The 27,620-nt window shown below is 34.1% G+C and overlaps 1 protein-coding gene across 1 annotated transcript; it reads left to right on the top strand.

Annotated features, from left to right (window-relative positions):
• The first annotated feature begins 997 nt into the window (after window positions 1-997).
• LOC105723321 (metabotropic glutamate receptor 3-like) lies at window positions 998-27,620 on the top strand. The gene is made up of 4 exons (XM_064380319.1): window positions 998-1,004; window positions 1,099-1,161; window positions 2,514-2,645; window positions 23,664-27,620. Exons 1-4 carry the CDS (start codon window positions 998-1,000, stop codon window positions 24,797-24,799), a joined length of 1,338 nt encoding a protein of 445 aa, XP_064236389.1. The 3' UTR covers window positions 24,800-27,620.

Genomic DNA, 27,620 nt, shown 5'->3' with positions numbered 1-27,620 from the left:
ACTGTGAAACCAACACTTTTTCAGCTCAGTGCCTGGTTTCTTGAGTATACCTGTCAATCTGGCCTTCAATACACCTATGATTTGGATTAATTCTATTACCTCTGCTAGAAATTAACACAGAAAAGTCACAGTTGATTGACAAGAATGAGAATTAGTTCTTAAGAATTAAAATATAACCGAATCCTTTATTACTAAACGAATGCTCAATTCAAGTGGACACAAATCACTCGTTCTAATTTCATCAGCTATAGCACTTAGAGACAACTTTTCAAAATCCACAGCTAAAACGGTCCCTGCTTTAAGTACTGTAGCACTTAAAGCTTTGAAAAACCTGTGTGCTCTACAAATAAAAAGCTACTTTTGTTCTTACTTTTGGTCCCCAGGAGAAATGAGAGTCTTTTTCAGAGAGCATGGGAGACACATGAGTCCTTTGCAGTATTCTTCTCTAAGTCTGAAGTTGAAATTAGAGTGTGAAGCACTTTGGAAGGTGGCCAGGCATGCAGCTAGGCTCATTGCAGAGCAGAGCTGCAGTCCACAAGGTGTGGCTCCAGTCATCAAGAGCCATGTCGGAAAGAATTAATCACGTTTCACATGCAAGCATGCTCTCTGTTTGACTGTGCTGTTGTTTTGAATGAGAGCGTCATTGACAATGCTTGAACCTGAGAGTGCTGCCTCAATGTGTTCTATGTAGTAATACGTGGGCTTGGGAAGGAGGCAGGGATGGGGGTGAAGGAGGGAGAATGGACATGTCAATTAGGGAAAGGTTTCTCTTCCTTTGGAGAAGGATGGGTTCAAAGCCCTCCTCATACTTCTAAGTATCTGGCTGGACATTACCATTTGTGTGTCTAGACTGTGTGTGTGTGCATGGGTTTGTGTGTCTGTCTCCAGGTCTGAGCAGAACCTCCTACTTCCTCTGTTAATATGTTACTCAGAACCTTGGATAGACCACAGCCCTCCTAGAAACACATTACATGTAGGCTCTAAGAAATTAATCTTGATGATCGGTGAGAGGATTTTGATTGAAACCAGCTCATTTCCCATTTAAAACTGAGGCCAGCTCACGTTTGCTGAAGAGGGTTCTTGGCTCTTCCTTTGTAGCAGGAAGTCTGAAGTTAATCAAGCCTTTTCAAGAGTTTCTGGCTGAAAGTCAAGATCGCTCAGGTTAGACCCAATGATAATATCGTAACTGGGCAAATTCTCATTAGAGACAAGGGGCCAAAGACTGTGTCGATGCAATCAAATGTCTTCTAATGTTGACTTCAATCCAGTAAATCCCTTATTAAGCCATTTAACTTTAAAATTGGGCCTTGGGTAGGCAGTGCACCCTCTGAAATTAGAGGATAGGGATTTGGATTTGATAACCAGCCTTCTGCCAGTCAGTCAGCCACTCACTTTCAAGTGACAAGCCTTAGGTGAGTCACTTTCTGTCTCTGTTTTTCAATTTTTGCACAGCGATTTATGTGGGCCTTAAGTCCCACTGTGAAACCAACACTTTTTCAGCTCAGTGCCTGGTTTCTTGAGTATACTTGTCAATCTGGCCTTCAATACACCTATGATTTGGATTAATTCTATTACCTCTGCTAGAAATTTTCACAGAAAAGTCACAGTTGATTGACAAGAATGAGAATCAGTTCTCAAGAATTAAAATATAACCAAATCCTTTATTACTAAACGAATGCTCAATTCAAGTGGACACAGATCACTCATTCTAACTTCATCAGCTATAGTACTTAGAGACAATTTTTTCAAAGTCCACAGCTAAAACTGTCTCTGCTTTGGATTTTGAAAAGCTTGCATGCTCTACAAATAAAAAACTAGTTGTGTTGTTACTTTTGGTCCCCAGGAGAAATGGGTGTCCTTTTCAGAGAGCATGGGAGACACATGAGTCCTTTGCAGTATACTTCTCTACCTCTGAGGTTGAAATTAGTGTGTGAAGGACATTGGGAGGTGGCCAGGAATGCAGCTAGGCTCATTGCAGAGCAGAGCTGCAGTCCACGAGGTGTGGCTCCAGTCATCAAGAGCCATGTCGGAAAGAATTAATCACGTTTCACATGCAAGCATGCTGTCTGTTTGACTGTGCTGTTGTTTTGAATGAGAGCATCATTGACAATGCTTGAACCTGAGAGCGCTGCCTCAATGTTTTCTATGTAATAATACGTGGGCTTGGGAAGGAGGCAGGGATGGGGGAGAAGGAGGGAGAATGTACTTGTCAATTAGGGAAAGGTTTCTCTTCCTTTGGAGCATGGATGGGTTCAAAGCCCTCCACATACTTCTAAGTATCTGGCTGGACACTACCATTTGTGTATCTAGACTGTGTGTGTGTGTGTGCATGTGTGTGTGTGTCTGCATGGTTTTTGTGTGTCTGTCTCCAGGTCTGAGCAGAACCTCCTACTTCCTGTGTTAGCTTGTTACTCAGAACCTGGGATAGACCCCAGCCATCCTAAAAGCACAATACATGTATATTCTTAGAAATTTATCTTGATGATCAGTGAGAGGATGTTGATTGAAACCAGTTCATTTCCCATTTAAAATTGAGGCCAGCTCACGTTTGCTGAAGAGGGTTCTTGGCTCTTTGTTTGTAGCAGGGACTCCGAAGTTAATCAAGCCTTTTCAAGAGTTTCTGGCTGAAAGTCAAGATCTCTCAGGTTAGACCCAATATTGAAATTGTAACTCGGCCAATTCTCATTAGAGACAAGGGGCAAAAGACTGTGCCGATGGAGTCAAATGAGTGAGTATTTTCAAAATTAAAGAGTAGTTTGAGAATGAGTATATTCGAAATAAATTAGTACCTTGAGAGGGAGTATATTCTAAACAAAAGAGTACTTTGAGTGGGAGTACATTCTTAATAAAAGAGTACTTTGAGAGTGAGTATATTCTAAATAAAAGAGCACTTTGAGAGTGAGTATATTCTAAATAAAAGAGTACTTTGAGAGTGAGTATATTCTAAATAAAAGAGCACTTTGAGAGTGAGTATATTCTAAAAAAAGAGTACTTTGAGAGTGAGTATATTCTAAATAAAAAAGTAAATTGAGAGGGAGTATATCTTTTTTAAAGAGTACTTTGAGAGGGAGTACATATTTCATAAGGAGTACTTTGAGAGTCAATATTTTCTATATAAAAGAGTACTTTGAGAGTGAGTATATTCTAAATAAAAGAGTACTTTGAGAGTGAGTATATTCTAAATAAAAGAGTACATTGAGAGGGAGTATATTTTTTATAAGTGAGTACTTTGAGAGGATGTGTACTTTTTATAAAAGAGTACTTTGAGAGTGAGTATATTCTAAATAAAAGAGTACTATCAGGGTGAGTATATTTTTTATAAAAGAGTAATTTGAGTGGAAGTATTTTTTTTATAAAAGAGTACTTTGAGAGTGAGTATATTCTAAATAAAAGAGTATCTTGAGAGGGAGTATATTTTTTATAAAAGAATACTTTGAGTGTGAGTTTATTCTTAATCAATGAGTACTTTGAGAGGGAGTATATTTTTTATAAAATATGCTGTGTGGGAGTATATTTTTTATAATAGAGTACTTTGAGAGGGAGTATATTCTAAATAAAAGAGTACATTGAGAGGGAGTATATTTTTTTTAAGTGAGTTCTTTGAGAGGGAGTATATTTTTTATAAAAGAGTACTTTTTGAGTATTTTCTAAATAAAAGAGTAATTTGAGAGGCAGTATATTTTTTATAAATGAGTATTTGAGAGGGAGTATTTTTTTAAAAAAGAGTATTTTGAGAGTGAGTATTTTCTAAATAAAAGGGTACATTGAGTGGCAGTATATTTTTTATAAAAGAGTACTTTGAAGAGGCATATATTTTTTATAAAAGAGTACTTTGAGAGTGAGTATAGTAGAAATAAAAGAGTACATTTAGAGGGAGTATATTTTTATAAATGAGTAGTTTGAGAGGGAGTATATTTTTTCAAAAAGAGTAATTTGGGAGTGAGTATATTCTAAATAAAAGAGTACTTTGAGGGTGAGTATATTTTGTAGAAAGGAGTACTTTGAGAGGGAGTATATTTTTTCTAAATGAGTATTTTGAGAGGGAGTATATTTTTTAAAAAAGAGTACTTTGAGAGTGAGTATATTCTAAATAAAAGAGTACTTTGAGGGGGAGCATATTTTTTAGAAAAGTGTACATTGAGTGTAAGTGTATTCTAAATAAAAGACTATTTTGAGAGGGAGTATGTTTTTCATAAAAGAGTAATTTGACTGGCAGTACATTGTAAAGAAAAGAGGAATTTGAGAGGGAGTATATTTTTTATAAAAGAGTACTTTGAGAGGGAGTATGTTTGTTATAAAAGAGTACTTTGAGTGTGAATATATTTTAAATAAAAGTGTTTTGAGAGGGAGTGTATTTTTTATAAAAGAGTATTTTGTGAGTGAATGTTTTCTAAATAAAATAGTACATTGAGAGGGAGTATATTATTTATAAAACAGTAATTTGAGAGTGTGTATATTCTAAATAAAAGAGTACTTTGAGAGGGAGTATATTTTTTATAAAAGATTTCTTTGAGAGTGAGTATATTCTAAATAAAAGGGTACTTTGAGAGGGAGTATATTTTTTATAAAAGAGTACTTCGAGTGTGATTATAATCTAAAGAAAAGAGTACTTTGAGAGGGAGTATATTTTTTATAATAGAGTACATTGAGTGTGAGTATATTCTAAAGAAAAGAGTATTTTCAGGGTGAGTGTATTTTTTATAAAAGTGCAATTTGAGTGTGGGTATATTTTTTATAAAAGAGTACATTGAGAGTGAGTATGTTTTTTATAATAGAGTATTTTGAGAGTGAGTTTATTCTAAATAAAAGAGTACTTTGAGAGGGAGTATATTTTTTATAAATGAGTACTTAGAGAGGGAGTATATTTTTTACAAATGAATATTTTGAGAGTGAGTATATTCTAAATAAAAGAGCATTTTGAGGGTGAGTATATTTTTATAGAAGAGTACTTTGGGAGTCAGTACATTCTAAATTAAAGAGTACTTTGAGAGTGAGTATATATTTCATAAAAGAGTACTTTGAGTGGGAGTACATTCTAAATAAAAGAGTACTTTTTGTGGGAGTATATTCTTAAAAAAAATAGTAATTTGAGAGTGAGTATATTCTAAAGAAAAGAGTATTTTGAGAGTGAGTACTTCCTAAGTAAAAGAGTACTTTGAAAGGGTGTACATTTTTTATAAAAGAGTAATTTGAGAGTGAGTACTTCCTAAATAAAAGAATATATTTAGAGGGAGTATATTTTTTATAAAAGAGTAATTTGAGAGTGAGTATGTTCTAAATAAAAGAGTACTTAGAGAGGGAGTATATTTTTTATAAAAGAGTACTTTGAGAGTGAGTATATTCTAAATAAAAGAGCACTTTAACAGTGAATATATTCTAAATAAAAGAGTACTTTGAGAGGGAGTATATTTCTTATAACAGAGTACTTTGAGTGTGAGTATATTCTAAGTAAAAGAGTAATTTGAGAGGGAGTATATTTTTTATAAAAAAGTAGTTTGAGTGTGAGTATATTCCTAAGAAAAGAGTACTTTCAGGGTGAGTATATTTTTTATAAAAACTTATTTGAGTGTGAGTATATTTTTTATAAAAGAGTACTTTGAGAGTGAGTATATTTTTTATAAAAGATTAACTTTAGTGGAAGTATATTCTAAATAAAAGTGTAATTTGAGAGTGAGTAGATTCTATACAAAAGAGTACTTTGAGAGTGAGTATATTCTAAATAAAAAAGTACATTGAGAGGGAGTATATCTTTTATAAAAGAGTACTTTTAGAGGGTGTATATTTTTTATAAAGAATACTTTGAGAGTGAGTATTTTCTATATAAAAGAATACTTTGAGAGTGAGTATATTCTAAATAAAAGAGTACTTTGAGAGTATTTTCTAAATAAAAGAGTAATTTATGAGGGAGTATATTTTTTATAATAGAGCACTTTGAGTGTGAATATATTCTAAATAAAAGAGGATATTGACAGGGAGTATATTTTTTATAAAAGAGTAGTTTTAGTGGGAGTATATCGTAAATAAAACAGTACTTTCAGGGTGAGTATTTTCACAATGAAAGAGTAGTTTGAGAGTGAGTATATTCTAAATAAAAGATTACTTTGAGAGTGTGTATATTCTAAATAAAAGAGTACTTGAGAGTGAGTATATTCTAAATAATGAGAATTTTGAGAGGGAGTATATTTTTTATAAATGAGTACTTACAGAGGGAGTAAATTTTTTATAAAAGAGAGCATTGATAGTAAGTATATTCTAAATAAATGACCATTTTGAGAGAGTATATTTTTCATAAAAGAGTACGTTGAGTGGGAGTATATTCTAAATAAAAGAGTACTTTGTGTTGGAGTATATTCTTATAAAAAAGAGTACTTTGAGAGTGAGTATATTCAAAATAAAAGAGTACTTTGAGAGTGAGTACTTTCTAAATAAAGAGTACTTTGAGAGGGAGTATATTTTTTATAAAAGAGTAATTTGAGAGGGAGTATATTCTAAATAAAAGAGTACTTTAAGAGTGAGTATATTCTAAATAAAAGAGTACTTTGAGAGGGAGTATATTTTGTATAAAAGAGTAATTTGAGTGTGAGTATATTCTAAAGAAAAGAGTAATTTGAGGGTGAGTATATTTTTTATAAAAGAGTACTTTGAGGGTGAGTATATTCTAAATAAAAGAGTACTTTGAGAGGGAGTATATTCTATATAAAAGAGTACCTTGAGAGGGAGTATATTATTTATAATAGAGTACTTTGAGTGTGAGTATATTCTAAATAAGAGTACTTTGAGAGTGAGTATATTTTTCATAAAAGAGTACTTTGAAAGTGAGTATATTCTAAATAAAAGAGTAATTTGAAGGTGAGTATATTTTTTATAAAAGTGTACTTTGAGGGTGAGGATAGTCTAAATAAAAGAGTACTTTGAGAGTGAGTATATTTTTTATAAAAGAGTCCTTTGAGTGGGAGTACATTCTAAATAAAAGAGTAATTTGAGAGGGAGTATATGTTTCATAAAAGAGTACATTGAGTGTGAGTACATTCTAAATAAAAGAGTATTTTGACAGGGAGGATATTTTTCATAAAAGAGTAATTTGAGTGGGAGTATATTCTAAATAAAAGAGTTATTTGAGAGTGAGTATATTCTAAATAAAAGAGCACTTTGAGAGTGAGTAGATTCTAAATAAAAGAGTACTTTGAGAGGGAGTATATTTTTATAAGAGAGTACACTGAGACCGAGTGTATTCTAAATAAAAAAGTACTTTGCGGGCCGGGCGTGGTGGCTCAAGCCTGTAATCCCAGCACTTTGGGAGGCCAAGGTGGGTGGATCACGAGGTCAAGAGATTGAGACCATCCTGGTCAACATGGTGAAACCCTGTCTCTACTAAAAATACAAAAAATTAGCTGGGCATGGTGGCACATGCCTGTAATCCCAGCTACTCAGGTGGCTGAGGCAGGAGAATTGCCTGAACCCAGGAGGCGGAGGTTGTGGTGAGCCGAGATCACGCCATTGCACTCCAGCCTGGGTAACAAGAGTGAAACTCCGTCTCAAAAAAAACAAAACAAAACAAAGAGTACTTTGCGACTCAGTATATTTTTTATAAAAGAGTACTTTGGGAGTATATTCTAAATAAAAGAGTAATTTGAGACTGAGTATTTTCTAAATTAAAGAGTACTTTGAGAGTGAGTATATTCTAAATACATGAGTATTTTGAGTAAGAGAGTATTCTAAATAAAAGAGTACTTTGAGAGTGTGTATATTTTATATAAATAGTACTTTGAATGTGAGTATATTCTACATAAATGAGTATTTTCAGAGGGAGTATATTTTTTAATAAAAGAGTACTTCGAGTGTGAGTATATTCTAAATAAAGGAGCACTTTGAGAGGGAGTATATTTTTTATAAAAGAGTACTTTGAGTGGGATTATATTCTAAATAAAAGAGTACTTTGAGAGTGAGTATATTCTAAATAAAAGAGTACTTTGAGAGGGAGTATATTTTTTATAAAAGAGTGCTTTGAGTGTGAGTACATTTTTTTTATTGCATTTTAGGTTTTAGGGTACATATGAAAAACATGCAAGATTGTTGCATAGGTGCATACGTGGCAGTGTGATTTGCTGCCTTCCTCCCCTTCACCTATATGTGGCATTTGTCCCCATGCTATCTCTCCCCATCTCCCCACCCCCCACTGTCCCCCTCACTCCCCCCAACATACCCCAGTGTATACTGCTCCCCTCCCTGTGTCCGTGTGTTCCCATTGTTCAACAGCCATCTATGAGTGAGAACATGCAGTATTTGATTTTGTGTTCTTGTGTCAGTTTGCTGAGAATGATGGTTTACAGGTTCATCCATGTCCCTACAAAGGACACGAACTCATCGTTTTTGATGGCTGCATAATATTCCATGGTGTATATGTGCCACATTTTCCCTGTCCAGTCTATCATCAATGGGCATTTGGGTTGGTTCCAGGTCTTTGCTATTGTAAACTGTGCTGCAATGAACATTCGTGTGCATGTGTCCTTATAGTAGAACGATTTATAATCCTTTGGATATATACCCAGTAATGGGATTGCTGGGTCAAATGGAATTTCTATTTCTAGGTCCTTGAGGAATCGCCACACTGTCTTCCACAATGGTTGAACTAATTTACACCCCCACCAACAGTGTAAAAGTGTTCCTATTTCTCCACATCCTCTCCAGCATCTGCTGTCTCCAGATTTTTTAATGATCGCTGTTCTAACTTGTGTGAGATGGTATCTCAATGTAGTTTTGATTTGCATTTCTCTAATGACCAGTGATGATGAGCATCTTTTCATATGTTTGTTGGCCTCATGTATGTCTTCTTTTGTAAAGTGTCTGTTCATATCCTTTGCCCACTTTTGAATGGGCTTGTTCATTTTTTTCTTGTAAATCTGTTTTAGTTCGTTGTAAATTCTGGATATCAGCCCTTTGTCAGATGGGTAAGCTGCAAATTTTTTTTCCCATTCTGTTGGTTGCCGATTCACTCTAATGACTGTTTCTTTTGCCATGCAGAAGCTGTGGAGTTTGATTAGGTCCCATTTGTCTATTTTGGCTTTTGTTGCCAATGCTTCTGGCGTTTTGGTCATGAAGTCCTTGCCTACGCCTATGTCCTGAATGGTTTTGCCTAGGTTTTCTTCTAGGGTTTTTATGGTGTTAGGTCTTATGTTTAAGTCTTTAATCCAACTGGAGTTAATTTTAGTGTATGGTGTCAGGAAGGGGTCCAGTTTCTGCTTTCTGCATATGGCTAGCCAGTTTTCCCAACACCACTTATTAAACAGGGAATCCTTTTCCCATTGCTTGTTTTTGTCAGGTTTGTCAAAGATCGGATGGTTGTAGATTTGTTGTGTTTCCTTCGAGGCCTCTGTTCTGTTCCATTTGTCTATATCTCTGTTTTGGTACCAGTACCATGCTGTTTTGATTACTGTAGCCTTGTAGTATAGTTTGATGTCCGGTAGTGTGATGCCTCCAGCTTTGTTCTTTTTGCTTAGAATTGACTTGGCTATGCCGGCTCTCTTTTGGTTCCATATGAAGTTTAAAGTGTTTTTTTCCAGTTCTGTAAAGAAGGTCATTGGTAGCTAGATGGCAATAGCATTGAATCTGTAAATTACTTTGGGCAGTATGGCCATTTTCATGATATTGATTCTTCCTAACCATGAACAAAGAATGTTTCTCCATCTGTTTGTGTCCTCTCTTATTTCATTGAGCAGTGGTTTGTAGTTCTACTTGAAGAGGTCCTTTATGTTCATTGTTAGTTGTATTCCTAGGCATTTTATTCTCTTTGTAGCAATTGTGAATGGCAGTTCATTCTTGATTTGGCTCTCTTTAAGTCTGTTATTTGTGTATAGGAATGCTTGTGATTTTTGCACATTGATTTTGTATCCTGAAACTTTACTGAAGTTGCTTATCAGTTTCAGGAGATTTTGGGCTGAGACAATGGGGTCTCCTAGATATACAATCATGTCATCTGCAAATAGAGACAATTTGACTTCCTCCTTTCCTCATTGAATAAGCTTTATTTCTTTTTCTTGCCTGATTGCTCTCGCTAGAACTTCCAGTACTATATTGAATAGGAGTGGTGAGAGAGGGCATCCTTGTCTAGTGCCAGATTTCAAAGGGAATGCTTCCAGTTTTTGCCCATTCACTATGATATTGGCTGTTGGTTTGTCATAAATAGGTTTTATTATTTTGAGATACGTTCTATCAATACCTAGTTTATTGAGGGTTTTTAGCATAAAGGGCTGTTGAATTTTGTCTAAGGCCTTCTCTGCATCAATTGAGATAATCATGTGGTTTTTGTCTTTGATTCTGTTTATGTGGTGAATTACATTTATAGACTTGCGTATGTTGAACCATCCTTGCATCCCTGGGATGAATCCTACTTAATCATGTTGGATAAGCTTTTTGATGTGCTGTTGCAATCGGCTTGCCAGTATTTTATTGAAGATTTTTGCATCTGTGTTCATCATGGATATTGGCCTGTAGTTTTCTTTTCTTGTTGCGTCTCTGCCGGGTTTTGGTATCAGGATGATGTTGGTCTCATAAAATGATTTGGGAAGGATTTCCTCTTTTTGGATTATTTGGAATAGTTTCAAAAGGAATGGTACCAGTTCCTCTTTGTATGTCTGGTAGAATTCGGCTGTGAACCCATCTGGACCTGGACTTTTTTTGGGTGGTAGGCTCTTAATTGCTGCCTCGACTTCAGAACTTGTTATTGGTCTATTCAGGGTTTTGACTTCTTCCGAGTTAAGGCCTGGGAGGAGGCAACTGTCTAGGAATTTATCCATTTCTTCCAAGCTTTCTAGTTTATGTGCATAGAGTTGTTTGTGATAATCTCTGATGATGGTTTGAATTTCTGTGGAATCTGTGGTGATATCCCCTTTATTGTTTTTTATTGCATCTATTTGGTTATCCTCTCTTTTCTTTTCTATTTTTCTGGCTAGTGGCCTATTTTGTTGATCCTTTCAAAAAACCAGCTCCTGGATTTATTGATTTTTTGTAGGGTTTTTCGTGTCTCTATCTCCTTCAGTTCTGCTCTGATCTTAGTTATTTCTTGTCTTCTGCTAGGATTTGAGTTTTTTTTCATCTTGTTCCTCTAGCTCTTTCAGTTTTGACGATAGGGTGTCAATTTTAGATCTCTCCTTGTTTCTCATGTGGGCACTTATTGCTATATATTTTCCTCTAGAGACTGCTTTAAATGTGTACCAGAGATTGTGGTATGTGGTATCTTCGTTCTCATTGGTTTCGAAGAACATATTTCTGCCTTCATTTCATTGTTTATCCAGTCAACATTCAAGAGAAAGTTGTTCAGTTACCATGAAGCTGTGCGGTTCTTGGTTGGTTTCTGAATTCTGAGTTCTAACTTGATTGCACTGTGGTCAGAGAGAGTGTTTGTTATGGTTTCCATCCTTTTGCATTTGCTGAGGAGTGATTTACTTCCAATTATGTGGTCAATTTTAGAGTAGGCATGATGTGGTGCTGAGAAGAATGTATATTCTGTGGATTTGGGGTGGAGAGTTCTGTAAATGTCTTTTAGGTTTGCTTGATCCAGGTCTGAGTTCAAGTCCTGGATATCCTTGTTAATTTTCTGTCTCATTGATCTGTCTAATATTGACAATGGTGTGTTAAAGTCTCCCACTATTATTGTCTGGGAGTCTAAACCTCTTTGTAAGTCATTAAGAACTTGCCTTATGTATCTGGGTGCTCCTGTATTAGGTGCATATATATTTAGGATCGTTAGCTCTTCTTGTTGCATTGATCCTTTTACCATTATGTAATGTCCTTCTTTGTCTCTTTTGATCTTTGTTGCTTTAAAGTCTATTTTATCAGAGATGAGAATTGCAACTCCTGCTCTTTTTTGCTCTCCATTTACTTGGTAAATCTTCCTCCATCCTTTTATTTTGAGCCTTTGTGTATCCTTGCATGTGAGATGTGTTTCCTGGATACAGTACACTGATGGGTTTTGGCTTTTTATCCAATTTGCCAGTCTGTGTCTTTTGTTTGGGGCATTTAGTCCATTTACGTTAAGCGTTAATATTGTTATGTGTGAATTTGATCCTGCCATTTTGATGCTGGCCAGCTGTTTTGCCTGTTGGTTGATGCAGATTCTTCATTGTGTTGATGCTCTTTACCATTTGGTATGTTTTTGGAGTGGCTGGTACTGGTTGTTCTTTTCTATGTGTAGTGCCTCTTTCAGGAGCCCTTGTAAAGCAGGTCTGGTGGTGATGAAATCTCTGAGTACTTGCTTGTTTACAAAGGATTTTATTTTTCCTTCACTTATGAAGCTTAGTTTGGCTAGATATGAAATTCTGGGCTGAAAGTTCTTTTCTATAAGGATGTTGAATATTGGCCCCCACTCTCTTCTGGCTTGTAGGATTTCTGCTGAGAGATCTGCTGTGAGTCTGATGTGCTTCCCTTTGTGGGTAACCCGACCTTTCTCTCTGGCTTCCCTTAGCATTTTCTCCTTCATTTCAACCCTGGTGTATCTGACGATTATGTGCCTTGGGGTTGCTCTTCTTGAATATCTTTGTGGTGTTCTCTGTATTTCCTGGACTTGAATATTGGCCTGCCTTGCTAGGTTGGGGAAGTTTTCCTGGATAATATCCTGAGGAGTATTTTCCAGCTTGGATTCATTCTCTTCGTCACATTCAGGTACACCTATCAAACATAGATTAGGTCTCTTCACATAGTCCCATATTTCTTGTTGACTTTGTTCATTCCTTTTTACCCTGTCTTCTCTAATCTTGCCTTCTTGTTTTATTTCATTGAGTTGATCTTCAACCTCTGATATCCTTTCTTCTGCTTGGTCGATTCGGCTGTTGAAACTTGTGCATGCTTCGTGAATTTCTCGTGTTGTGTTTTTCACTCCATCAATTCACTTATATGCCTCTCTAAGTTGTCCATTCTCATTAGCATTTTGTCTAATATTTTTTCAAGGTTCTTAGTTTCTTTGCATTGGGTTAGAACATGTTCTTTTAGCTCAGAGAAGTTTCTTATTACCCAGTTTCTGAAGGCTGATTCTGTCATTTCATCACACTCATTCTCCATCCAGTCTTGTTCCCTTGCTGGTGAGGAGTTGTGATCCCTTGTAGAGGAGAGGTGTTCTGGTTTCGGGTGTTTTCATCCTTTTTGCACTGGTTTCTTCCCATCTTTGTGGATTTATCCACCTGTCGCCTTTGTAGTTGTTGACTTTCTCATTGGGTCTCTGAGTGGACATCCTGTTTGTTGTTGATGAAGTTATTTCTGTTTCTTAGTTTTCCTTTTAACTGTCTGGCCTCTGTGCTGTAGGATTGCTGAGGTCCACTCAAGGCCCTGCTTGCCGAGGATCACTTGCAGCAGCTGCCGAACAGTAAAGGTTGCTACCAGTTTCTTCTTCTGCTTTGTCCCAGACGGATACCTGCCAAATGTCAGTCTGAGGTCCCCTTTATGAGGTGACTCTTTGGATATACAGGGGTCAGGGAGCTGCTTGAGGAAACAGTCTGTCCTTTATATTAGCTCAGGTGCTGAGCTGTGAGCCCCATTGTTTATTCAGAGCTGCTGGGCGGGTAAATTTAAGTATGCAACAGCAGAACTCATAAACCCCTTTGTTTCTCCTAGGTGTTCTGTCCCAGTGAGTTAGGGCTTTATGAGTGTCTGCTGTGCTGCTGTCTTTTTTTTTCTTCAGGGCTGCCCTGCCCACAAGGAGGCAGCCTAGTCACTCTCAGCCTGCAGAGGCTTCACTGAGCTGCTGTGGGCTCCACCCAGCTGCCATGTGAACTTCCCTGCAGTCCTGTTTATATGGGTGTAGTTAGTACTGCCTCCACAATGTTGGCCCACCTCTGTAATGACGGACTCTCTCTGTAATGGTGGGTTGCCTCAGCAATGGCAGGCTGCCTCAGGAACGGTGGACTGCCTCTGTAATGGTGGACGCCCCTCCCCCACAGAGCTAGACTGTCCCAGGTTCAGCTGTGCTTGCTGTGAAACTCTCAACCCAGAGCGTTTCCCATTGCTGTTTTTTTGTTTTTGTTTTTGATTTTGTGGGGGTGGGACCAGCCGGGCCTGATCTCCTGACTCCCTGCCTCAGAGCCTTTTGTTTTTTAGTTGAACGGTCAGCTCTCTCCCAGATGTCCTGGTTTCCTGTTGAATGGGCACCGGGATCTGTGTGATTTCCCGTGTGGCATCGCACTGTGCCAGCTGAAACCATGGCTCTGAGATTCGTGGTGCTTTTTTGCCTGGGAATCTCCTGGCCTTGCTCCCTGTTTCAGCTCCCCTTGCTGGCTACGTGGGAACACAGTCCCGTTTACTCTGCACTGGGAGCCACTGTGCCAGGGTGCAGGCAAAACAGCCACGCCGGCCAAAACAGCTGCACTGGTGACCCACTGGGCTCCTCCGCCTGGGAATCTCCTGGTCTGTGGGCAATAAAAATCTGTCAGGAAATGTGGCATCCACTCACCTTCTGCACTTTCACTCGGAGCTGTAATCCTGAGCTGCACCTAACCAGCCATCTTGGAACGTCCCCCTCAAAACACTCTTTCATTTAGAATATACTCAATCTCAATGTACTCCTTTATTTAGAATATACTCACCCTCAAGCTACTCTTTTATGTAGAATATACTCACTCTCAAAGTACTCTTTTATTTTCAATATGCTCACTCTCAAAGTACTCTTTTATTTTCAATATACTCACTGTCAAAGTACTCTTTTATAAAAAATATACTCACTCTCACAGTACTCTATTAATTAGAATATACTCACTCTCAAACTACTCTTTTATAAAAAATATACTCACTATCAAAGTACTCTTTTATTTAGAATGTACTCACTCTCAAAGTACTCTTTTATTAAAAATGTACTCACTACCAAAGTACTCTTTCATTTAGAATATACTGAATCTCAAGTTACTCTTTTATTGAGAATATACTCACTATAAAAGTACTCTTTTATTTAGAATATATTCACGCTCAAATTACTCTTTTATTTAGAATATACTCACTCTGACAACACTCTTTTATTTAGAATATACTCACTGTCAATGTATTCTTTTATTTAGAATATACTCACTCTCAAAATACTCTTTTATTTAGAATATATTCACTCTCAAAGTACTCTTTTCTTTAGAATATATAAAAATATTTTTATAAGAAATATACACACTCTCAAACTACTCTTTTATTTAGAATATACTCACTCTGACAACACTCTTTGATTTAGAATATACTCACTCTCAATGTATTCTTTTATTTAGAATATACTCACTCTCAAAGTACTTTTATTTAGAATATATAAAAATATTTTTATAAGAAATATACACACTCTCAAACTACTTTTTTATTTAGAATATACTCACTCTGACAACACTCTTTGATTTAGAATATACTCACTCTCGATGTATTCTTTTATTTAGAATATACTCACTCTCAAAGTACTCTTTTATTTAGAATATACTCACTCTCAAAATACTCTTTTATTTAGAATATACTCACTCTCAAAGTACTCTTTTATTTAGAATATACTCACTCTCAAAGCACTCTTCATATTAGAATATACTCCCTCTCAAGTTACTGTTTTATTTAGAATATAATCACTCCCAAAGTACTCTTTTATTTAGAATATGCTCACTCTCAAAGTACTCTTTTATTTAGAATATACTCACTCTCAAATTATTCTTTTATTTAGAATATAGTCATTCCTAATGTACTCTTTTATATAGAATGTACTCACTCCAAAGTCCTCTTTTATATAGAATATACTTACATTCAAAGTACTCTTTTATTTAGAATATACTCACTTTCAAAGTACTGTTTTATTTAGAATATACTCACTCCAAAGGTACTCTTTTATTTAGAATATACTCACTCACAAAGTACTCTTTTATTTAGAATATACTCACTCTCATAATACTCTTTCATAAAAAATATACTCACTCTCAAAATACTCTATTATTAAAAATATACTCACCCTCAAAGTACTCTTTTATAAAAAATATACTCACTCTCAAAGTACTCTATTATTTAGAATATATTCACTCTCAAAGTACTCTTTTATTTAGAATATACTCACTCTCAAAATACTCTTTTATTTAGAATATAATCACTCTCAAAGTACTCTTTTATTTAGAACATACTCAATCTCAAGATAGTTTTTTATAAAAAAATACACACTCTCAAACTACTCTTTTATTTAGAATATATTCACTCTCAAATCACTCTTTCATTTAGAATATACTAATCTCAATGTACTACTTTATTTAGAATACACTCAGTCTCAAAGCACTCGTTTATTTAGAATATACTCACTCTCAAAGTGCTCTTTTATAAAAAATATTCTCACTCTCAACGTACTCTTTTATTTTGAATATACTCACTCTCAACGTACTCTTTCATTTTGAATATATTCACTGTCGAAGTACTCTTTTATAAAAAATATACTCACTCTCATGGTACTCAATTATTTAGAATATACTGACTCTTAAAGTACTCTTTTATAAAAAATATACACACTATCAAAGTACTCTTTTATTTAGAATGTACTCATTCTCAAAGTACTCTTTTATAAAAAATATACTCTCAAAGTACTCTTTTATTTAGAATATACTGACTCTCAAAGCACTCTTATATTTAAAATATACTCACTCTCAATGTACTCTTTTATTTAGAATATACTCCTAATCGAATTACTCTTTTATATAGAATATACTCACTCTTAAAGTACTCTTTTATAAAAAAAACTCTCAAAATAATTTCTTATTTAGAATGTACTCACTCTCAAACTACTCTTTTATAAAAAATATACTCACTTTCAAAGAACTCTTTTTTAGAATATATTCAGTCTAACAATACTCTTTTATAAAAAATTTACTCAGTCCCAAAATACTCTTTTAGTTAGAATATACTCACTCTCAAGTTACTCATTTATTTAGAATATACTCACTCTCAAAATACTCTTTTGTTTAGAATATATTCACTCTAAAATTACTCTTTTATTTAGAATATACTGAATCTCAATGTACTCTTTTATAAAAAATATACTGACTCTTAAAGTACTCTTTTATTTAGATTATTCTCGCTCTCAAAATACTCATTTATTTAGAATATACTCACTGTCAAAACACTCTTTTATTTAGAATATAATCACTCTCAAAGTACCCTTTTATTTAGAATATACTCACTCTCAAAGTACTCTTTTATTTAGAATATACTCACTCTCAAAGTTTTCTTTAATTTAGAATATACTCACTCTCAAAGTACTCTTCAGTTTAGAATATACTCCCTCTCATGTTACTGTTATATTTAGAATATAATCACTCTCAAAATACTTTTTATTTAGAATATACTCTCTCTCAAAGTACTCTTTTATTTAGAATATACTCATTCTCAGATTACACTTTTTTTTAGAATATACTCATTCTCAGATTACTCTTTTTTTTAGAATATGGTCACTCCTAATGTACTCTTTTGTATAGAATATATATACTCACTCCAATGTCCTCTTTTATATAGAATATGCTTACTTTCAAAGTACTCTTTTATTTAGAATATACTCACTTTCAAAGTACTGTTTTATTGAGAATATAGTCACTCTCAAAGTACTCTTTTATTTAGAATATACTCAATCACAAAGTAATCTTTTATTTTTAATATACTCACTCTCCAATTAGTCTTTTATAAAAAAATACTCACTCTCAAAGGACTCTATTATTTAGAATATACTCACTCTCAAAGTACTCTTTTATAAAAAATATACTCACTCTCAAAGTACTCTTTTATTTAGAATATAGTCACTCTCAAAATACTCTTTTATTTAGAATATACTGACTCTCAAATGACTCTTTTATAAAAAATATACTCACCCTCAAACTACTCTTCTATTTAGAATATACTAACTCTCAAAGTACTCTTTTATTTAGAATATACTCACTCTCAAATGACTCTTTTATAAAAAATACACTCACTCTCAAAGTACTTTTACTTAGAATATACTCACTCTCAATATACTATTTTATTTAGAATATAATCACTCTCAAAGTACTCTTTTATTTAGAATATATACACTCTCAAATTACTCTTTTATTTAGAATATACTCACTCTCAAAGTACTCTTGTTTTTAGAAAATACTCACTCTTAAAGTACTGTTTTTTTAGAATATACTCACTCTCAAATTTCTGTTTTATTTTGAATATACTCACTCTCAAAGTACTCTTTTGTAAAAAAATATTCTCACTCTGAAAGTACTTTTATTTAGATTATTCTCATTCTCAAACTACTCTTTTATTTAGAACATACTCACTCTAAAAATACTTTTTTATAAAAAATATACACACTCTCAAACTACTCTTTTATTTACAATTTACTCACTCTCAAAACACTCTTTCATTTAGAATGTACTCACTCTCAAAATACTCTTTTATTTAGAATATACTCACTCTCAAAGTACTCTTTTATTTTGAATATACTCACTGTCAAAGTACTCTTTTATAAAAAATATACTCACTCTCACAGTACTCTATTATTTAGCATATACTCACTCTTAAAGTACTCTTTTATAAAAAGTATACTCAGTATCAAGGTACTCTTTTATTTAGATTATTCTCACTCTCAAATTACTCTTTTATTTAGAATATACTCAGGCTCAAAACACTCTTTCATTTAGAAGATAATCATTCTCAAAGTACTCTTTTATTTAGAATATAGTCACTCTCAAAATACTTTTTTATAAAAAATATACATGTTCTCAAACTACTCTTTTATTTTCAATATACTCACTCTCAAAACACTCTTTTATTTAGAATATACTCACTCTCAATGTACTCTTTTTTTAGAATATACTCACTCTCAAATGACTCTTTTATTTAGAATATACTCACTCTCAAAGTACCCTTTATTTAGAATATACTCACACTCAAAGTACTCTTTTATTTTGAATATACTCACTCTCAAAGTACTCTTTTATTTAGAATGTACTCACTCTCAAAGTACTCTTTTATTCAGAATATACTCACTCTCAATGTACTCTTCTTTAATTTAGAATATACTCACTCTCCAAGTACTCTTTCATAAAAAATATACTCACTCTCTAAGTACTCTTTTATAGAAAATATACTCACACTCAAAGTACTCTTTTATATAAAATATACTCACTCTCAAAGTAATCTTTTATAAAAAATATACTCACTCTTAAAGTACTCTTTTATTTAGATTATACTCACTCTCAAAGTACTCTTTTATAAAAAATACACTCATTCTCAAAGTACTTTTATTTAGAATATACTGTCAAATTACTCTTTCTTAAAAAATATACTCATTCTCAAAATACTATTTTATTTAGAATATAGTTACTTTCAATATACTCTTTTATTTATAATATACTCCCTCTCAATGTGCTGTTTTATAAAAATTATACTCACTCTCAAGGTCCTCTTTTATAAAATATATACTCACTCTCAAATTACTCCTTTATTAAAATATACTCCCTCTCAATGTACTCTTTTATTTAGAATATACTCACTCTAAGATTACACTTTTATAAAAAAATATACTCACTCTAAAAGTACTCTTTTATTTAGAAGATACTCACACTCAAATTACTCTTTTATAAAAAATATAATCACTCTCAAGTACTATTTTATAAATAATATACTAACACTCAGAGTACTCTTTAATTTAGAATATTCTCACTCTTAAAGTACTGTTTTATAAAAATTATACTAGCTCTCAAAGCACTCTTTTATAAAAAATGTACTCACTCTCTATATACTCTTTTATTTAGAATGTTCTCACCCTCAATTTACTCTTTTATTTAGAATATTCTCACTCTGAATGTACTCTGTTATATAAAATATACTTACTTTCAACGTACTCTTTTATTTAGAATATACTCATTTTCAAAGTACTGTTTTATTTAGAATATACTGACTCTCAAAGGACTCTTTTATTTAGAATATACTCACTCTCAAAGTACTCTTTTATTTAGAATATACTCACTTTCATATTACTCTTTTACTTTGAATATACTCACTCTCAAATTACTCTTTTTTAAAAAATATACTCACTCTCAAAGTACTCTTTTATTTACAATATACTGACCCTCAAATTACTTTTATAAAAAATATACTCACTTTCAAAGTACTCTTTTATTTAGAATATACTCACTCTCAAATTACTCTTTTATAAAAAATATACTCACTCTCAAAGTACTCTTTTATTTATAATATACTCACTCTCAAAGTACTCTTTTATTTAGGATATACTCACTCTCAAATGACTCTTTTATAAAAAGTATACTCACTCTCAAAGTACTCTTTTATTTAGAATATACTCACTCTCAATGTACTCTTTTATTTACAATATACTCACTCTCAAATTACTCTTTTATTTAGAATATACTCACTCTCAAAATACTCTTTTATTTAGAATATACTCACTTTCAAATTACTCTTTTATTTTGAATATACTCACTCTCAAAGTACTCTTTTATAAAAAATATTCTCACTCTGAAACTACTCTTTTATTTAGATTATTCTATCAATTTACTTTTTTAGTTAGAATATACTCACTCTCAAAATACTCTTTTATTTAGAATATAATCACTCTCAAATTACTCTTTTATTTAGAATATACTCTCTCAAAATACTTTTTTATAAAAAATGTACACATTCTCAAACTGCTCTTTTATTTAGAATATACTCACTCTCAAAACACTCTTTAATTTAGAATATACTCAGTCTCAATGTACTCCTTTATTTAGAATATACTCGCTCTCAAAGTACTCTTTTATTTAGAATATACTCACTCTCAAACTACTCTTTTATTTAGAGTATAGTCACTCTCAAAGTACTCTTTTATTTAGAATATACTCACTCTCAAAGTACTCTTTTATATTGAATATACTCACTGTCAGATTACTTTTATAACAAATATACTCACTCTCCAAGTACTCTATTATTATATACTCACTCTTGAAGTACAGTTTTATAAAATATATACTCACTATCAAAGTACTCTTTTATTTAGAATGTACTCACTCTCAAAGTACTCTTTTATAAAATATATACTCATTCTCAAAGTACTCTTCCATTTAGAATATGCTGACTCTCAAACACTCTTTTATTTAGAATATACTCACTCTCAATGTACTCTTTTATTTAGAATATACTCCCTCTCAAATTACTCTTTTATATAGAATATACTCACTCTTAGACACCTTAGAAACAACCTAAATGTTAAATCTATTGGAATATTTAAATAGCTTGGTACTTATGTACAATATAATAGTGTATAGCTATTGAAAATAAGGATAATTTATTAACAGAAATCAATTTTTTTAAATTCCCAATATTTCACTAATTAAAAATATGCATTACAAAACAATAGCTAAGTATAATCATGCCCACTAATGGAAGTGTGGGGAAAAGGATGGAGGAGGAGGGTCTTGATTGGGTCAGAAGTGAGGTTTGGATAAAGCAGTATGTAGAATTGAATAATATCTCCCTCCTCTCATCTTTATCCTCTGTGTCCTTTAGTGTGTCTCCCTTTTATGAGCAGCTCTCCTTTTTCATGAAGTTCTTTTATTATTTTTATTATCATCATCATCACTAACATATATGTTAAGTGCTTACTGTGTACCAGCCATTGTGCTTAACATGTTATATGGTTTATCTCATCAAATATTCAAAAGCACTCTTATTCCCAATTTGCAAATTAGGAAACAGAGACAGAAACGTTAACTTGTTGAAGGACACACAATTATTAAAAGGCAGAAATGAAAATCACACAATATCCATCTAACCTCAAAACTATACACTCAACTACTACATCGCCCTGTCTTACAATGAAATTGAAATCAATTCATAACTGTAGTACAGATACAAACAGATATAAGTGATGGGTTTGTGAAATGTGGCAGAAAGGAGGTGATGGTTGGTAAAGTCAAATTTCAGGGTGCAATAACAAGAACATTAAAAAGAAATAAATAACAATAAGTGAGTAATAAATTTGGCATATTATGTTTCTAACAGAACTTGTATCTGGTATGAGGTTTTATTATAAACTACCCAACTCATTCCTCTAGGGGCACCTATGCCCTTTAGACAGGAGACGGCTATTTTGTAAAATATAAAGTCCTCTTTCACCAAGAGCCCAAGTGATTCATTGAAGGATTCTTTTGCCCCACAGAATAACTGGACCCAGTTTTCCCTAAATGGTGTGTCCTGGACAGTGTTTCCTTATAAGCTAGAGCAGCATGAGCCTCAGAGAAGGTGGAATAAAGCTCATAGGGGAGCAATGAAGACAGCTAATACCCACAGGATCAAACACTGCAGTGTCCTCTAAATCGCAGTCTCTCTTTTCATAGTATGAAAGTAGCTGAGCACATTAGCTGAACTATGTGTTACAGCCTCTTTTAAGGTTGTGTGTCCCTGTGACTAATTCCTAATCAATGAAGTATGAATGGAAATATGTGCCATACCTTCTTCATACTCTCTTTCTCTTTCTGTTGGGTGGGTGCTGATGAAGAGGAGGGCCTAGACAGTGGCACAGCTTCAAGATGGAAGGACCTTGGGTTTCTGAATCACCATATGAGAGAGAGACACCCACCAACCAAAATCTTAGACTGCTACATGAGGGAGAAATAAACAGCTTGGGGTCTATTTATCAACACAGGCAAGCCTACCAGGACTAATAGAGTTTTTCTGTGCATCACACAGGTATCAGCAACCTTTGTGTTCTAATTCTAAGGAGAGAGTAAAGACTGGCAGTGAAATGGCAGCACACAGTAGTAGAACAGAGCATGTGGCATAGAAGTGGGTGATCAGAGGGGTGGTGTATGTTGACAAGACAAACACGATGAGCAGCAGCTGCAAGAGAGGAAGCATGTGTGCTCAGAGAGCTTCTGCTCTTAGGGACTTGCAGAGAACTGTAAGAAAGAGACAGGGTTGAGGATGGCCCATTTGGCTGAGTGCTACTGGCCCTGTATTCACTTAGGAAATTCCAAAATCTATTTACCTAGATTCTACATACAGTCAGGTTGTATCTATTTGTACGAATATGAGCATGCTGTGTATAGACACATGCATATATGTAGTCAGAATATTAATATTAAATTTAATATCCAAAATATTAAACTATTACAGTTGAAGAATTATGAGTAGCTTTTTTTCTTTCTGAATCATCTGAACTATTGAAAAGAATAATATCATGTATCTATAATAAAAATGTTCTTTATTTTGAAGGAGAAAAATTCTTCCTGTTTTATATTTTAATGAAAATATTTAAGAAGGGAAACATTTTATTGGCTGTACATAAATAAACACATAATAAGACACAATGTTTTGCCCAATTCTTATCATGAATTCTTTCAAGAAGAGAATACATGCCCACCACATAACATATGATTACATGTTTGTAAGTCCCCTGTTGCATAATAAGCATTGGGTTGTATTCATGATTATCACTGGTACTTGGCACCCTTTGACACCCAGTAATGGTAAGTGAATTAATTTATGAATGCATGAGCACTCTAGTAGCTTTTGAAGTGTAACTTTCAATGGTAACTGATAAATTATTTCAGCCTTGGAATCTCCATTTCCTGTTATTTCAGTGTATGACATAAAGTAATTGACTAATCACACATAAGACACCTAAACAAGTGTTCTTTCTTTTTCTTTCACTTTATATATCACAGCTCCATTCAACCCAAATAAAGATGCAGATAGCATAGTCAAGTTTGACACTTTTGGAGATGGAATGGGGCGATACAACGTGTTCAATTTCCAGTATGTAGGTGGAAACTATTCCTACTTGAAAGTTGGTCACTGGGCGGAAACCTTATCACTACATGTTGACTCTATCCACTGGTCCCGGAGCTCAGTCCCCACTTCCCAGTGTAGTGACCCCTGTGCCCCCAATGAAATGAAGAACATGCAACCAGGGGATGTCTGCTGCTGGATTTGCATCCCCTGTGAGCCCTATGAATACCTGGCTGATGAGTTTACCTGTATGGATTGTGGGCCTGGGCAGTGGCCCACTGCAGACCTAACTGGATGCTATGACCTTCCTGAGGACTACATCAGGTGGGAAGACGCCTGGGCCATTGGCCCAGTCACCATTGCCTGTCTGGGTTTTATGTGTACTTGCATGGTTGTAACTGATTTTATCAAGCACAACAACACACCCTTGGTCAAAGCATCAGGCCGAGAACTCTGCTACATCTTATTGTTTGGGGTTGGCCTGTCATACTGCATGACATTCTTCTTCATTGCCAAGCCATCACCAGTCATCTGTGCATTGCACCGACTTGGGCTGGGGAGTTCCTTCGCTATCTGTTACTCAGCCCTGCTGACCAAGACAAACTGCATTGCCTGCATCTTTGATGGGGTCAAGAATGGTGCTCAGAGGCCAAAATTTATCAGCCCCAGTTCTCAGGTTTTCATCTGTCTGGGTCTGATACTGGTGCAAATTGTGATGGTGTCCATGTGGCTCATCCTGGAGCCCCCAGGCACCAGGAGGTATACCCTTGCAGAGAAGCAGAAAACAGTCATCCTAAAATGCAATGTCAAAGATTCCAGCATGTTGATCTCTCTTACCTACGATGTGATCCTGGTGATCTTATGCACTGTGTATGCCTTCAAAATGCAGAAGTGCCCAGAAAATTTCAACGAAGCTAAGTTCATAGGTTTTACCATGTACATCATGTGCATCATCTGGTTGGCCTTCCTTCCTATATTTTATGTGACATCAAGTGACTACAGAGTAAGTCTTTGTTTCTTATCTTTCTTGTTATTTCTTCTGCCAGTGTTTCTTGTGTGGTACTTAAAATAGACTCCTTTTATTTCATCTCAACAATAAGCTGGGTAATTTCAAGCCATTATGAACCTGTATATTATATGTTAAAATTAATTATATATGTAGAGAGCATTTAATTAGTACCTACCACATGCAGAACACTGTGCTAGGCACAGAAGAGAAGAGAAATATAAATGATATGGTCGTTCAAGGAATTTATAATCTAGTGGGAGATAAAATTTAATATACACACATAAAGTTAAACTTAAAAAGTGATTGATAATAGAATAAGACTTAAACTACTAAGAATCTAATTGTGAATCTATGAGAATACTTCAAATTAGATATAGGAAGACTTGGCTATCATGAATCAATCTTTAAATTAAAATACACTTGGAACATTAAGTTAGAAGAAGTCTAAAGATAGAAAATTTCACTCATGCTTCATTACTTCTCTAAAACAAATTAAAATACAATGTTAATTTGCTATGTCCTTTCTATAGCCTTAGTTACATATACACATATATTTTCCTTTAACTAGTTAAAAATTTTACTACACATATCCAGGTAACCTAACTAACACTAATTGAGTCTTAGTAATATACAGTTTAAATTTCTGGGATCCCTTATAATTATCACATCTCCTTTGAAAGAAACTTTATCATTCCATCATAATTGTTCAAATTGCTAAAATGCTACATCAGTTGTGTTTCCATTTATAATTCTGATTTTAGTATCTTACAATGAGTGAGTATAGGAATGTTTCTCTCTTCAAGCATTTGTTTATTATTCTCTATATTTCTTAAATTGTCATAAAGTTTTCCAGAAGCATAATGGTTTCCTTGCTACACAATGATTTCACAAACCGAATGAAATGCCTTCATAGGTTGTAAAAATCCTTAGATCTACTGTTTGCTAGCAATTCCTACATTGCCAAAATCTAGAAAATTGCAGCCCAAAATGAAGACAGAGTGGATACAAAATTTCAGTTAGATAGGAAGAATAATTCAAGAGGTCTGTTGTATAACATGGTGACTACATTATATTCTTGAAAATCACTGAGAGTCAATTTTAAGAGCTCTTACCGTAAAAAATGGTAAGTACGTGAAGTAATGCAAATGTTAGTTAGCTCTATTTAGCCATTCCACAATGTATACATATTTTAAAACATTGTTGTACATAAATGTACACAACTGTTATTTGTCAATTAAAATAGATAAATGCTTCATTAAAAAAAGAAAGGCAAATACTTTAAAGCATGGGATCAAGATGCTGGTGAAGAATATTGTATCTAGTCACTTTAATCATAACCATGTGACTGAAACCTATGGGCTACATAAGAGATGAACAATAAAGATGAAGAACATAAGTTCAATGTCGTGGGACAAGACTACCTACAAAAATTTTAGAAAATCTTTAAGAAGAGGAAACATCAGAGCTGGATTGGCAAAGTCAAAGAGCAGAGTATATGAACCACAGGGGAGGTGGAATGTTAGAATTTGGAGATTAATATGGAGAACTATAGTTAATGTATTGTAATGCCCCATCTCTATCTTTTGTCTTTATGGATATGTCTAGTCCCATAGATCTGCAGATATTTGTTTTTAAGCTTTTAGGAAGCCACTTTAGCAGACATGATTTTTAGTATTGGGACTGCAAAAATAGTTACAATACTAATTATTTTGTCCTGGACAGATGATTTGAAACTATTCATTCTTAAAAAAGCTGGTTTAAAAAAAATGACAGAGCAGAAAATACTATTGAGAATAAATAACATTTTAAAAATTTAATTTCATTCAGTGAATTAGCATTTACTTCTAAGACACAGAAAAAAAATTGACTTTTTTCTTTATATGATAGCAATAGAGTGGAACAAATGATTGAATGGAGTTAGCTGAAGACACCAGAGCTTTTGCCACATAGATGTCATTAGGCCAGTGGCATAGAGGTTGTGGAACAGAGTTTTTTAAGGTCCTTGATAATTTAGGTATCCAGTGACACTAAGATCATCTGAGGCCTCACAAATAATGCCAATCCTAAGTTTACAAAGAAATGAGAAAGATAGACTGAAGCCTCCAATGTAGTGGTTTTCAAATTTAGCTGCATATTGAATCAACTGGGTAGCACTAAAAAAAAGTATTGATACCTGGGACACAGCCCCAGAGATTCTCACTTAATTGGCCTGGCCTGTGGCTTGGCCATCAGGATTTTTCAAAGCTTACTAGTTAACTCTGATTTGCAGCCAGGATTGAAAACCACTGCCCTAACGAATCTCATATTCTTCCTGTCACACCAATATGTCTAGTTGGGCCTGTACTGTTTTGAAATGTTTTGAAGTATTTGTCAAAGTTAGAAATTTGAGAAACTTGACATAAATATCCAGATTCCTTATTTCTCTTAACAAAGTAAAAACATGAGCCCAAATTCCTACATTCAGCAATTAGCTGGGTCTGAGTAGTGCTCACCCTGAAGGCAGCACTCTTGCTTCTGTTGCCCCCTGTCTCCCACTGATCTCTGAATTCTCACACCTGGCCCCTCTCACTTATGAACTTTCATAGACCCTATAAGCATTTGAACTTGGGACCCTTGCTCAGGATAAAGGCTGAGGCAAGGTGGATGAGAGAGAAAATAAACAGTCCTCTGATGGAATGTGACAGTCTGAAGAAGGCACTATCAGATGGGTTATGCAGAGACATGGCTGATGCCTCAAACAATCAAACTAATTATGTATCTTTTCAAACAAGACAATTAGGCTTGTATATGAATCTTCAGAAAACTTTGTTTTTGAGAGGGCTGGGTTTTGATCTATGCCCACTATATTTCATGCCCTGAAAATATAATTTCATGCATTAACCAA

The sequence above is a fragment of the Aotus nancymaae genome, unplaced genomic scaffold, assembly GCF_030222135.1.
Source record: "Aotus nancymaae isolate 86718 unplaced genomic scaffold, 86718_ANA_hifiasm-v0.15.2.pri h1tg000025l, whole genome shotgun sequence".
Taxonomy (NCBI): Eukaryota; Metazoa; Chordata; class Mammalia; order Primates; family Aotidae; genus Aotus; species Aotus nancymaae.
This window is presented reverse-complemented; position numbering and strand designations above follow the sequence as displayed.